This window comes from Polypterus senegalus, chromosome 12 (assembly GCF_016835505.1).
Source record: "Polypterus senegalus isolate Bchr_013 chromosome 12, ASM1683550v1, whole genome shotgun sequence".
NCBI classification, from domain to species: domain Eukaryota; kingdom Metazoa; phylum Chordata; class Cladistia; order Polypteriformes; family Polypteridae; genus Polypterus; species Polypterus senegalus.
Window position 1 is genome coordinate 89,683,134 of NC_053165.1, and position 15,229 is coordinate 89,698,362.

Below are 15,229 nucleotides of genomic sequence, written 5' to 3' on the forward strand. Positions count from 1 at the left end.
AGGGAAAACCACAACTTTACTGGAAAGTCGTCATTAAGCTGCGTAATTTGACATGCCCAGTTGGATAAACTAACAAGGTCTAACAATGAGATCAGCCACTGCAGTGGGTCTGACATACAACTTGTGTAAAGTGAGATTGGCTGTAGCCGCTACACAGTCCTGCACAGGGGACTGCTCTGGAGTGCTGGAACTAATCATGGGGAAGAAACAAGAGACAATCCTGGGATTGGGGGCCAGTCCATTGCAGCAGCGCCATATCATAAGTTGTTTAAACATATTTCTGATAATTGGAACCCACGTAAGTGTCAAGACTCCATCAAATACAAGCCATGAGTCAGATGTATGGACCCACTTGTATGGTTGTTATATACGGCTCAAAAGAACTATGGGACTGCACTGCATGGAGGTATGTACAGTTATGTATGTGAAGTTATGTCTGACTAGAGGAGGCAGTGCGGCAACTTTTTTCTTTTTTTTTTTCTTTACAGTTGGATGACAGACACGTTAAGTGACTCGCTGAGGATCCCAGTGAGCCACAGACTAAAATGGAAACAGCATCCAGGCCCTTTAATGGATGAGTGCTTTTAGGTCATGTCAAACCGGCAATTTCAGTCGTAGCCTTTGTTAACACAATCTTAACGAGTCAGAGGCAGTTGTTTAATGTGACATACCCAGCAACTATTTGTCTGTCATATAGTGCCTTTCTCATCTATCTATCTATCTATCTGTCTATCTATCTATCTATCTATTAAAATGCATTTATTTTTATTTAAATGTTTAATCTTGCCTACTACACTATCCATCTATTCCTGCCTGCTATACTAACATTAATATCTATCTATCTTTCTATCTATCATATAGTGCCTTTCATATCTATCTATCTATCTATCTATCTATCTATCTATCTATCTATCTATCTATCTATCTATTATATAGTGCCTTTCATATCTATCTATTATATAGTGCCTTTCATATCTATCTATTATATAGTGCCTTTCATATCCATCCATCTATCTATCTATCTATCTATCTATCTATCTATCTATCTATCTATCTATCTATCTATCTAATCCTGCCTGCTATACTAACATTAATATGTATCCATCCATCCATCTTACCGTCCCATTACTCACCCCTCAAACAGGTTTAACTTTGCCTTTAGTTATTTGGTGGTCTCTGTGTTCATGACAGCTGATAACCAATAAGCACACATCGATGAGGAATAAGGAACGCGGGTGTTCAGGCCTCAGAAACTGAAGAGCAGCTTGTCTGTTTGACACCTTGTGTTTTATGTAATGCTTCAGAATTGAAAAAAATAAGTGACAGGTTCGAGAATTGCAGCTAAACTTGCTGTTCCTGTTAGCCCTTTGCATGGCTGGCTATGGGCCGTCACTAAAAGGGGTGAGCAAGTCTGTGCTTGAAATGTCGGTATGTAGTCATCAGATTTGACATGCCCCGTCATTTTCAGTCGTGCACACTGACCTGGTCCAGTGACGAGGTAAGGCGACGAGTCTAACATACCCGAAGACAAGACCTTGCATAATGCGACTTCGGTTTTAGCCACTACGCTATATTGCTTGTCGGACATGTGTCATTATAGTTGGGATGGTGATGAGGCGCCCTTTTTTTTTTTTTTTAAACTGGACACCATGTGCTGTCAGCTTCATTGGCCACTGTAGCCAGCAGCCACACCGCCAGCCAAGCACAGTCAGACCCAGCCAGTACTTGGATGGGAGACCATTGAGGAAGCTTGGGTTGCTGCTGGAAGAGGTGTGGGTGAGGCCAACAGGGGGCGCTTACCCTGTGGTCTGACATTTGATCCCAATGCCCCAGTGCAGTGACAAGGACACCGTGCTGTAAAAAATGGTGCCATACTTTGAATGAGACGTAAAATCGAGGTCCTGACTCTCTGTGGTCATTAAAGATCCCTGGACATCCTTCGTAAACAGTAGACTGTATCCTGATGTCCTGAATTGCCCACCACAGCCAAGTCATTCTAGCCCCCCGTCTCCAATTGGTTTTTCTCTCTCTCTCTCTCACCCTTCACCACCTAACAGCTCATGTGTGGTGAGCATACTGGCAATAAAATGGCTGCCATCGCATCACCCAGGTGAGTGCTACACATCAGTGGTGGTTGCAGTGGCTCCCCACTCATTGTGTAAAAGCACTTAGTGAGAGATGTGCTATATAAATATAATTAATTATTATTTTTATAATATTATTATTGTGCCACTGTGCTCTGCCTGGTATTAAAGGCTTCACCCATATGCACTAAATGACCTCGTGAGAGCAGGAAGTGTGCAGTTTATCATGGAGCAGACAGACCTCATCCTGTCCTGTAGTGCCTCGATTGGACAGTCAATGTTAAAACTAATATGATAACATTTATTTATTTGTATTTAGTACAGTGTATTAATCCCTGTGGAAAAACTATCTTTTCTCAAGACCTTTGGAGTTCAGAGCAGAGGGTCAGCCATTGTACAGGGATTTTCAGGTTAAGGTCCCCGCTCAAGAGCCCAACAGAGTAGGATCCCTTCTGGAAGTAACGACATTTGAACCTTCCAGATCGCAGCGCAGATCCTTAAGCCTCAGAGCCACCGCTCCGCCTGCATTGTAATTACTATGCAGACGTAAAATACAAAGGCAAAAATTCACCCAACCGCCGAGCTCTCATCCCTAATTTAACTTTAACAAAAGTGTTAAAAGTCTAAGAAGCAGACGGGCGCGGGAATCGTCTCTTTAGCACTTTATTCTTTTTACATTCATATATACATTAGGGGTCAACACCAACACTGTACAGTCACAAGACACCTTTGTAGGCCTCGCCCGCCTTCCGCTGGGCTAACTGTGCGGCTCTTGCTTCAAAAGTCAAAGTCCTTCAAGTTAACGCGACCCGCCTAAGTTGGGCTGACCATTTGCGATTAAACCCTTCCAATGTAGCAGAAGCATTTCCGCACACTGGTCTTCAATGAGTCGAGTTTGTGCAGAAATGATTCCGTTAGATTGGCAGGGTGCTGGCAGGGATGGCCGATGTGGACGGGCACACGGGTTACTTCATCAGGCCTTTCACAATCTGGACCTCTTCCACTGGCTTCCACTGTTGATTAAAGGTTAAGAGCTGGAAAGATACAAAAGAGAAAAGGAAAGGAACGGTTAGTCACACGCTTAATCGGAAACACCGCTTTTGTATCTCTAGTTGGTGCTTTAATTCCACGATGGACACGGAATGTTCTCCTTGTGTTCACATGGGCTTCCACTGCAGACTTTAAAGAGCTGCTAGCCTGCCGACTGGGAATTGTCAAATTGTTGGCCATGAGCAAGCGGACCTGGTGATGAAAGTGGGGCACCAAGACTAGACTTGGGCCTGCGGTGCTTGAGGGGTCCTTGCATCTTCAAGAAACGAATTGAGAAGAATCTGCTGGAGCTGCCAGGACACCACACAGCCCAAGAAATGCAGAAGAAGAGCGCAGATGGGGAACTGCTGAGATTCTCCACAAAATACTCGGGTAGGCCTTGGGTGGCCGGTCGATACACGGACACCTCAGCGGACACCTGCACCTCGCAGTGATAAACAAATATAAAAATACAGTGGTACCTCGGTATTCGTCTGCTTTGGAATGTCCAACTTGGTATACATCCTGTTTAGATGCGAAAAATTTGGCTTGGTATACGACCTTTGTTTGGAATACGACTCGCGTGCTACCCTTGTTTACCTCTCTCGAGACAAAGCCACGACTGCCCACGAGCGTCAGTATGCCAGTTGCTCGCATTCAGTGAACAACCCGTGCTATAACTCGGTGAATTTTCACGTGATTTTGTGTTTTTCCGCATAAATTTGAATTGATTTGTGAAAAGTATGAAGGTGGCGTGCGTATCCGGGACTTGGCTGCCGCATACCGTTTGCCGAGAACGACGGTATCTATGATTGTGAAAAACAAAGACGTTATTAAACAGTAAATTGAGGTTACATTTTCATTTATTTCATCTAATTGCTTTTGTATTTATGTATTTTAGTATTAAGCCGTGTTTAAATTAGTTTATACAACCCCATCAATGTATAATATGCCAATAACAATAGGATTTTTTTTTTCATGGGAATGGATTAATCATTTTCACTTTATTTCTTATGGGAAAAATTTGTTTGGTATACATCCTGTTTGGTATAAGTCAAAGGATCTGGAACGGATTAAGGACGTATACCGAGGTACCACCGTACCAACAATAGAAACACCACCACCATTACTCATCGGTGGAAGGGAACGTCCGGCCAACCCACAAAACACAGAAAATCTTTTTACAATAATAATTAATAATAATATCATCAACTGGACTGCCCCATAACAAATTTTGATTATAATAATTAATAATAACATCAGTAGGACTGTCCCTAAACATATACAGCTCACAAAAATTAAAGGAACACTTTTTTTATTGGGCCTGGCATGAAATCAATTAAACCTGTCTGATAATTTTCTGGTTGGTTAAGCAGCTGATGTCATTGTTAATCACTTTCAGCTGTATTGGTGTTCATGGACTTAATGACAGGTGCACTAAAGTGGCAACAATTAGAAAACCCTCAAAACAGGACTGGTTTTACATGTGGAGGTCATTTCAAGTTTCTCCCTCTTGATCTTTTTTGGCTGGTTTTCCACTCGTGCTAGTTTTGGCTTGAGTAATTATCTCTACTGGCAGTATGAGGCAAATTCCTTAACCCTACAGAAGTTGCACAGGTTGTCCAACTTCTCCAGGATGGCACATCCACACGTGCTGCAGCAAGAAGGTTTAATGTGTCTCCCAGCACAATCTCCAGAACATGGAGGAGATTTCAGGAGACTGGCTGTTATTCTCGGAGAGCTGGACAGGGCCGTAGAAGGTCCTCAACCCATCAGCAGGACCGATACCTGCTCCTTTGTGCAAGGCGGAACAGGCTGAGCACTGCTCGTGCCCTACAGAATGACCTCCAGAGGGCCACTGGTGTGAATGTCTCTACCCAAACAATCAGGAACAGACTTCATGAAGATGGCCTGAGGGCCCGACGTCCTGTAGTGGGCCCTGTGCTCACTGCCCAGCACCGTGGAGCTCGACTGGCATTTGCTCAAGAACACCAGAATTGGCAAGTCCGCCACTGGCGCCCTGTACTTTTTACAGACGAGCAGGTTCACCCTGAGCAGCTGTGATAGACGTGAAAGAGTCTGGAGAAGACAAGGAGAACGATATGCTGCCTGCAACGTCGTTCAACATGACAGGTTTGGTGGTGGGTCAGTGATGGTCTGGGGAGGCATATCCATGGAGGGACGCACAGACATCTACTGCGTAGGAAATGGTGCTCTGACTGCCATAATGTATCGAGATGAAATCCTTGAACCCATTGTCAGACCCTACGCTGGTGCAGTAGGTCCTGGTTTCCTCCTAATGCACGACAATGCCCGGCCTCATGTGGCAAGAGTATGCAGGCAGTACCTGGAGGATGAAGGAATTGAAACAATTGAATGGCCTTCACGATCCACTGACTTAAACCCAATAGAACATCTGTGGGACATTATGTTTCGGTCCATTAGGCGCCGCCAGGTTGCTCCTCAGACTGTACAACAGCTCAGGGATGCCCTCATACAGATCTGGGAGGAAATGCCACAAGACACCATCCGTCGTCTCATTAGGAGCATGCATACAAGCTCGTGGGGGCCACACAAGATACTGAAAAGCATTTTGAGTAGCAGAAATTAAGTTTTTGAAAAAATGGACTAGCCTGCCACATCTTCATTTCACTCTGATTTTAGGGTGTCTACACAATTGAGCCTTCTGTAGGCAGAAAACTTTTATTTCCATTAAAAGACTTGGCATCCTTTTGTTCCTAAGACTTTGCCCTGTCGTTATTTGTATAGATATCCAACTTCATATAGAGATCTGATGTATCTAATGTGTTTCTTTAAAGTGTTCCTTTAATTTTTGTGAGCAGTATATTTTGAAGAAGAGTAATAATAATAACAACACTGCCACCACCACCAACAGCAACAGCAGTCTTTTGAGTGAACATCCCAGCAACTTGGGTGAACCCCTAAAACAGCCATTAAATGAGAAGAGAGAGAATCATACTATATATACTGCCTGTTATACCTTCATTGTTATCACTCTTTAATTTAATATTGTTCTGTATCAGTATGCTGCTGCTGGAGTATGTGAATTTCCCTTTGGAATTAATAAAGTATCTATCTATCTATCTTTAATAATTAAAATTTAAATAACAATAACAATTCTCTGATCTCATTTTCTGACTTGGCTTTGTCTGGCGAGTGTCACGGTGGCAGCAGGCATAGCAGGTCAGACCAGACTTACCTGTCCTCAGTTCCAGCTCTATTATTATTATTATTAGTAGTAGTAGTGTTATTATTTCTTGATGGATTTGTAGCACTGTTGGGATGTTAAAAGAATATCATACATAATATTGTAATTTTTGCTTTTTTCAAATTGTTGAATCAACACTTGGGTGTTTGCCCTCTGGCACACTAATGACATCTCGACCAGCGCCGTTTCCTGCCTTGTCCCCATAGGCTCTATCCCCCTCCAACAACCCTTATAGGTAAAAAGGTAAATTGGATTTCAGGATAAGTTATTTCTTTTTCTCTGCATTTTTTTTTTATTTCAGAATCTGAAGAAAGGGAAGAAAAGGTGAACCCGACACTTGCTCAAGGTCACACAGTGAGGCACAGGAGGGTTGTGGATTTAAAGGCCAGCGCTGTAGTCGTCACAGCAGCTCAGCGCCTATAGAATGTGACATTTACATCTCATTAAATTGCGACGGCTCGCCACCCCCACCGCTCGCATTAGCGAATCACGGCACGTTTCGTCACGTCATACTCGAGTAGAGCCTGACAGGCGCCGGGGTATTCGGGATGTCTGCTACTGACATCGCCTTTGGCTTTTACTGTTTATTAGTGCAGTAATACAACTTCATGAGATCATCACTGTGCTTTACTGTATTTAAGCTCCCTTACTATTAATAATTTCGTGTCAATATTAGCACGTGCTGTGCTCCTAGTCCCTGATTATGTAGTCTTTTTTGTAAGAAGTTATACTCGTGTTTTCTTGTTATTTAATATGGTTTACCCTTTTCATTCATTACCTTTTATCCTTGTGACTATTTCCGAATTGTACTCGTATTTTCTTATTATTTATTCATGTAATCGATTTTTTCGTGTGAAAATGACTGTTATACACGTATGTCTTGTACTGCTCTGCTCTTAATATCTGCGCTGTACTTCTACTCTCTTATAATTTATTACTTATAGTTTAGCGTGTCATCCACGTATTTTCTTATAATTCATTCGTGTATTTATTATTCGTGTTACTCGTTTTTTCGTATTATTTATTACCGTGTTCAGTTCAGAGTCGTCGCTAGCTCCAACACTTCTTATGGGCTTAAGATGGAAAAATGGGTTCCCCTGTGGAGTTTCCGTGCCGTCGATATGTATGGGGGTGTTGGTGGGATTAGACTCGGGATGAGGTTGTCCCCGTGGAGTTCTCGCGCTGTCGGCAATTATTCCAGAACGCAGAACGGAAGAAAGTGTGGTTGGATCTCAGAGGCAGAAGTCCATTAACCTTGCTGCTTTTAATGGAGGGCTCTCAGAGATCAGGGGCTAAGGCCCCAGAACCCCCAAGAACGACGCCACTGATTGTACTTCTTGCGTTTGCAGTGTTTCATTCATTATTTCGTGTTGCTATTACCGTATTATATTCGTATTTTCTTATCGATTATTGTGGTTGTTAACGTATTATACTTCTGTTTTCTTATTCTTTTGTTACTAAATTATATTCGTATCTTCGTATTTAATACCAGCGGCTGTTGCCATATTATACGCATATGTTCTTATTGCTGATTTCGTGTGCATTTTACCGTATTATTCTGACATTTTCTTATTATTGATTCGTACAGTCATTACCGTACTATACTCGCGCATATTATTGATTCGACCTGGTATTACCGTATTATACTCATAATGTACTCATATTTCATTATTTGTTAATTCTTGAGATTTTTTTTTTTTACCGTGCTTCATTTTCCATTTTTATTCATGTGCCCATTACCGTGTTGTACTCTTTTCTGCTTATTATTTTAAGGTCTCCATTCAAATTTTCAAATGAACCTCCACCTAATGACGCGGCGGGGAGGCCTGAACGCGAACCCCCACAGCCCATTCCTTCGTCCGCCTTCCACATTTCCCTTAAAGGAAGGACAACACAAGAATGGCAAACAAATGGCGAAACTGTCTTTGAGTCTTGCAGTCAACGTCGCTGCCTGCGGTGGTAGTAAAAGATGAAAGTGGATTTTGCGGAGCACTCACATGACCGTTTTAATTCGACTCAGCCAGCCGTGATGCTAACCCAGATAGCGGTCGAGCGAATTAAAGCTGCGGCTTTCTGTTAATCACGGTCGGCTGTCAGCACCGAGCGGACTGCTTAACGATTAACCTTCGTGACTTTTTCTCTATTTAAAGTAGCGGATCGATCCTCGGGTCACCTTGACGAGGGTCTCGTTTCATTCGTGCTGTTTAGCAGATCTCTCGTTTAAACACACCACTGCATAGGTGTGAATAAACTAATCATTTATTGCATTTGAATCGGTCAAATATCAAGATAATGCCATCTCGTGTAACTCTTCACGTGAACGTTTTTACGGTGAATTAATTTTACAGTTTTGGGACGGGAAGGGTACACTGCTTCTTCCTAAATAAGGTATCCAGGGTTCAAATCGGTGACCAATTGCTGCCCGTGCTTCTCCTGTTAAATGCGAAACCTTCACTGAGCAGGTCAACTGGCGGCTTTACAAGGGCCGAGTGCGCGTGCGCGTGCCCTGCAGTGTACTGTCTTCTCGACCGGGGTTTGGTTCCTGCTTTGCGCTCAGTGCTGCCCCCAGCGGTCCAGACTTGAATTGACCGGCCGTGAGAATGTCGACGCGTTTTTACTTTTGGCTTTGCCTGTGTGAACACTTGGGACCCTCAACTTGCACTGAATAAACTAAAATAAATTGGATAACAAGGCATTATTTTATTACACATACGCTCGTTTATTATCATCCGTTTTCTAAACCCACTTATCCAGAGCAGGCTCTCCTGCATGTCATCTACTCATAAATATCGTAAGAAATAAGTAAGTTTACATGAAATAAAAAGAATATCAGTTCCATTGAAATTTTTTACCCTTGGATGTCACAATAACTATCCATCCATTTTCTAAATCTGCTCATCAAGGGAAGAGGTTCAGGGAAGCCCGAGCCATTCTCAACAACCGCAGGGCACAAACCCCTGGACAGGGCGACAGATAATCAATCACAGGGGCTCATTTAGCGTCGCCAAACCATCAAACCCGCACGTCTTTGGACTGAGACCGGAAAGTGGAGCACCTGGGGAAGCCCATATGGACGCGGGGAGAACATGAAAATTACACACAACTGTCACCCCGAATGTGACCCCCAGTCTCCTTGTTTTGAAGCACCACCATAATGTCCATCCATCCTTCCTATCACCAAACCCGCTTATTCATGGCAGGAACACGGGGGAGCTGGAGCCGATCTCAGCAAGCATGGGAGAAAAGGCAGGAAAGGAACAATCCATGGGGTAAGTCACCAGTCTTTGCTGGGTGAAAACACACACTTGCACCATTTTAGTATCGTCAGTTCTCCTAATCTGCATGTCTTTGGAATGTGGGAGGGTGGAAACTGGGGCAGACATGGCGAGTACATGCAAACTCCACACACAGAGGAGGACCTGGCAGGTGAATCCTCGTCTCCATACTATGAGATCGCAGTGCTATCACTGTGCCACCATGCCTCCCATCCATTCATCCATTTTCTAAATCCACTAATCCAGAGCAGGGTCCTTTACATAAAATAAAAAAAAAAAGAATAGTAATCCCATCAGTATTTGATACCCTTAGAATCCATCCATCCATTATCCAACCCGCTATATCCTAACTACAGGGTCACGGGGGTCTGCTGGAGCCAATCCCAGCCAACACAGGGTACAAGGCAGGAAACAGGACACATACACACACACACCAAGCACACACTAGGGACAATTTAGGATCGCCAGTGCACCTAACCTGCATGTCTTTAAACTGTGGGAGGAAACCAACACAGACACGGGGAGAACGTGCAAACTCAACACAGGGAGGACCCGAGAAGTGAACCCGAGTCTCTTTACTGCGAGGCAGCAGCGCTACCCACTGCGCCACCAACAGAGCACAGTGACATATCCAAGCCACCGTGTCACCCACATTTAGAATCTCACCATCATCATTTTTTCATCTATTTCCAGTACCTGCTTTGGCCACTGGGGGAGCTGGAGCCTATCCCAGCCAGCTTCAAGCACAAGGCAGGAACAATCTAGCGTGAACACACAAGACACATCAGGAGCCAATTTAGTGTCGCCTATCCTCCATCGGAGAAATCCCACTTGGACACGGGGAAAAAAAACATGAAAACTCCACGCAGGGAGGACCCGGGATGAGAACTCCAGGCTCCATGTTATAATGCTGCAGTGCTGCCACCGTGCCCCTGTGCCACCCTCACAGTATCCAACCCTCCATCCATCCATTTTTTTTCAAGCCGCTTATCCAGAGCAGGGTCCTGGGACAGGTTGAGTCTATCAAGGTGGGGGAGGACATTTCCTGGATGGGGCGCCAAGTCCGTCACAAGAGTGAACACACAAGAAAATGGGGGCCAATTTAATATTGGAAATCACCAAACTGTCCCGTCTTTGGACAGGAAGCCCACACAGTCACAGGGAGAACATGCAGACCCCATGCATGCACACTCTTTACAAATAACGGTCTCTTAGTGCCATTTTACTGGGCCGCGTGGCTCCTGGTAGAACTATTTCAATCTGGGAAGTGTTCTTTGGTTCCTAATATTTGGACAAAACAGACATCTTTAATATATACTAGATGACGAAGCAGATCAAGAATACCTGAACTTATCCTGGATGTGTGTGTTTGTCTGCAGCAGGAGTCCTTTGAGAATGTGAAGCCCACTGGTATTTCAAAAGTCTGTTAACATCTGTTTAGGGCTATTTATGGAGCCTGTTACAGACCCACAGACAGACAGCCGACCGTCCACTGGCCAGTTTTTAGCTCCACCATTGTCCTCACCCCAGTCGTTCAAAGTGGACTGACGCAGAGTTAAACCAGAGGCCGTGGAGTGGCTGACCTGTCCTGAATGACCAAAGCAGCACCGGCCGTCACATGCATGAAAATCCAAAGAAACTTACCTTTTGAGGTTTGGCTGGGTCCAATGTTTCCCAAGGTTCGGGGTTACCTGTTTTGTTAACGCTGGAAAAGATAAAAAAGCAAAAACAAGTAAATAAATAGACAATTAAAGAATGAATACTGCCAATTATTAAATTAACCAGAAAAGAACAAACTCTATTATACGCTGATCTAACGATGAACTGCATGGAGGGAGCATGTTTAGGGGGAAGAGAAGTTCCGTCTTTATACATTGTGACCTGTTTTAATAATTGGAAAATAACCAAATGTCCAGTTTTTAATAGGCTGCCAACACAGCGCAGCCGCCATCCGTCAATGTGGACAAAATTACAAGGGGACTCTCGCTGTTTTTGATTTAACATTCGTCTCGCATTGTGTAAACTCAAATTACTTTTGATATAACATAAATCAATGTGTGTAGATACAAATTAGATTCAATTACATATACGAGTAAAGGGAGCTGGTCCTCCCTGTGTGGAGTTTGCATGTTCTCCCCGTCTCTATGTGGGTTTCCTCCGGTGGCTCAGATTTTTTTTTTTTTTTAGATATTTATTTCACCTTATACAATTTCTTGTATTAGGAATTTGTTAGGTCAGAACACAGAGTCAGCCATTGTACAGCACCCCTGGAGCAAACTGCAGGTTAAGGGCCTTTCTCAAGGGCCCACCAGAGTAGGATCTTTTTTGGCAGTAATCCCCATTTTTAACCGGCAACCTTCCAGATACCAGTGCAGATTGTCTCCCACAGTCCAAAGACGTGCGGGTGAGATGAATTAGCAATCCTAAACTGGCCCCTGTGTGTGTGTGTGTGATGGCCTGGCGTACAGTCCAGGGTTTGTTCTTGCCTTGTGCCCTATGCTAGCTGGGATAGGCTGCAGCACCCCCAGGACGCGACCATGACCCGGATTAGGAGAGTTGGAGAATGACCGACTGACAAAAATATGTGTAGACCCAAATTAGAATTGATTTAACATTTGCATAAAATATGTGTAGACCCACATTAAAACCGACTTAATGTTCACATCAAAATTGTACGTAGACCCCGGTTAAATTCAATTAAACATTCGTGTAAAACGTGCAGCTTCGAATTAGATTGGATTTAACATAATTTTATAATATGCTTAGACCCCAGTTAAGATCGCACAATTACTAGATCATTTTGAAGTTGGCGGAGTGCACCCCCCGTTGGGGATGAGGAACTAACTCAAGCGAAGGGGTTCAAGTATCTCGGAGTCGTCTTATTCACGAGTGAGTAGGGTTGGATTAATAATTAAGATAAATAAGATCGTGATTAGGGCATCAAGGGAATGGGAATGGGCCGGGGGTGGTGGTGGTGGGGGGGTGTTTGAGGAGGGGGTTTGTTTCTGGTGGGGTTGTGACCACAGACATTTTCCATTGCCGGATTTACTACGGGCCACATCGTGCAAAGCAGCAAAATGGTGTGGTGTGGCTGAACCAGGTCCCACAAAAGGGGCTCAACCCTGTATATTTATACAGTGTATATTATATATATATATATGTGTTGGCTGGGATTGGCTCCAGCAGACCCCCGTGACCCTGTATTCGGATTTAGTGGGTTAGAAAATGGATGGATGGATGGATGGATATACTGTACCTACTTCTCAACCTGTGGGACGGGCCCCCCTAGGGGGGCACGAAGTAACAAAAACAGGGGCGCGAAGATGTGAAAAAAAGAAAACAAGAATCGAAAATATGAAAAATACATCCACTGAAACCAAAACAAATGAACTTAAACTACATTCTGGTACTAGAAAAATAAACAGAGTTAGATGAATGTCGATAAAAGTTTTAAGTGGGTATAATAAAATATGCATCTATGATATATCATTAATTAAAAAAGAACAAATTGGTATTAGTGGGCTCCTTTCAAAAAAAACCTTAGGGGGGCGAAATTAAAACTGTTATGAAAACTCGGGTCGCAAATACTTGACAGTTGAGAAACGGTGACCTAATATATACATACACGCGCACACGCACACACATATGTATATATAATAGAGGTTAATGATAACCATTAATCTTAGGAAAACAACCAAATTCGAGTCTGGTAACTGGCACACGGTCCACCGAGGCTCACGTGACCGTCCTTCTCCTTTCGTCACGTCGGCTGTTCTGTTCTGTCGTGCACCGAGAGGGAACGCATCTCAAACATACGTGGAAGCACCAACATCTTTTAAGTGCTGTGCTTAGTGTCTCTAAAGGTATTAATTCGGCGATTGTGAGTGAGTGAAGAAGAGACCGGGACATGGGATAGGAGGTTCACGACGATCATGCGCACGTTGTGCCGGCCGTTTGTGGCGAAGAGCGAGCTGAGCAGAAAAGGCGAAGTTCTCCATTTACCGGACGATTCCATTTCCTGTCCTCACTTACGGTCACGAGCTGTGGGAAGTGATCGCGGGGGTACAAGCGACAGAAATGAACTTGCTCAGAGATGCAGACATTCTGCTGCTGCTTCTCCTCCACATCCAAAAAGGCCGGCTGAGGCGGTTCGAGCATCTGATTATGGTGCCTCCTGGACGCCTCCCCGCGGAGGTGTTTCGCGCATCTCCAACCAGGAGGAGATCTCGGGGCAGACGCTGGACATATTGCAGAGATTAGAGAACTCTCGGATGGACTTGGAACGCCTCGGTATCCCCAAGAAGGACTTGGGGGAGGAGGTGGAGAAAAGGGACAGACTGCTGTCCCCCACGAGCCGTACCCGGCGAAGAAACTTAAAACAGATGGATGGCTTGGTGACTAATTGAAATCCCGTTTTAGGACAGTAAAAATCAGGTCCGGTTATACATAGTGCGCGGTTGCAATTTATAAAAAGTCGTGAAATTCTCACCACTTCAGTTAATTTGTAATCCGACATCAGCACAGGTGACCCCCTCCCCGGGGTCTCCATCCATTAAACTGACGCACTTCACGCTTTTTACAAATGCCCGTCTGCTTTTTTCATTTTATTTTATTTTTTCATCCACCCCTGCTCACCCTACGCCATCACTACATCGTAGATTTCCATAGAAACAGTTCCTTACATCACGTCGGGTTTGGTAGCCAGAAAATAGATGGAAGCTGAAGTGGCGCCGGCGGCTGCGAATCCCATAAATCCAATAAGAGGAATGAGCTGAAAGATATTAAAAAAAAAATCAGTTTTCAACAATCGTAAAATTAAAAATATTCAATGTACTGAACAAATTACTTTTTACATGACCGATTTATGGTGCCAAGGAGTCAATTTCCATTTTAACTTGTGCACAGGTGCGCTTAAGACTATTTACAGATGGAAAAATATTTAACATACACCGAGGCGCGCACTTACTTCCTTTCTTTTTCTCAGAATTTGAAAAAATCCAAATCCAGACATGATTGCTTCACAGATGACAGCAGACCTAAAAGAAGCAGAAGAATGAAAAAAATAATAATTGGAATCCAAAATGTTCAGAAATGTGCTGTTCGGTGCAGATGCTGGACAGGTGTCTACCAAACCTGATGGTGCTCACCTGGCTACAGAGAACTTGGACCGATGCTTTAAATGTCAGATGACACTTTGAAGACTTCCTTCCCGGTTTCTCTTTATATATGTGAATGTTGACTCTCAGAGACGAGGTCCAAGTCACGTAGACAAGCCTCCCATACGAAAAAAAAAAAAAACCCGTCAACCAATATAGATACCAGTAGTGGGCAGATACAATTGTTAATGTGGTTTTACTGGGGAGTTTCTGTGGCTCGCTGCTGCCCCCTGCTGGGTGGCCCGTGGAGTAGTCAAAGGCAGTGCCGGCGGACTGCGCAACTCACGCGCTCTTCCGCTCTCAGTGTAGATGGAATGTTCAGCTGGGACCCTCCATCTCTCAACCAGCGAGTCTTTGCTCTTTGGCAACAAGAGGTTGTCGTGATGCAAGGAGCGGTTTCGTTATGCACCACACTGTCAAAAGCTTTACTGAAATGGGGAAGAGAGACAAGCCGGT

General features: G+C 44.0%; 1 protein-coding gene across 1 annotated transcript; it reads right to left on the bottom strand.

Moving 5' to 3' along the window:
* Positions 1-2,731: 2,731 nt before the first annotated feature.
* c12h15orf48 (chromosome 12 C15orf48 homolog) lies at positions 2,732-14,907 on the bottom strand. The gene is made up of 5 exons (XM_039772858.1): positions 14,765-14,907; positions 14,584-14,653; positions 14,300-14,388; positions 11,262-11,322; positions 2,732-3,118 (listed from the first exon to the last, which is right to left on the bottom strand). The coding sequence occupies exons 2-5, from the start codon at positions 14,626-14,628 to the stop codon at positions 3,050-3,052; spliced, it is 264 nt and encodes an 87-aa protein (XP_039628792.1). The 5' UTR covers positions 14,629-14,653; positions 14,765-14,907; the 3' UTR covers positions 2,732-3,049.
* Between the last annotated feature and the right edge of the window lie 322 nt (positions 14,908-15,229).

Bases quoted from the DNA above. Each gene is read 5' to 3' on its own strand.
- c12h15orf48 (XM_039772858.1), bottom strand. From the start codon at position 14,628: ATGTCTGGATTTGGATTTTTTCAAATTCTGAGAAAAAGAAAGGAA. The intron at 14,389-14,583 runs GTAAGTGCGCGC...AATATCTTTCAG, and splicing joins TTCTGAGAAAAAGAAAGGAA to CTCATTCCTCTTATTGGATT. The intron at 3,119-11,261 runs GTAAGTTTCTTT...GTATCTTTCCAG, and splicing joins ACCCAGCCAAACCTCAAAAG to CTCTTAACCTTTAATCAACA.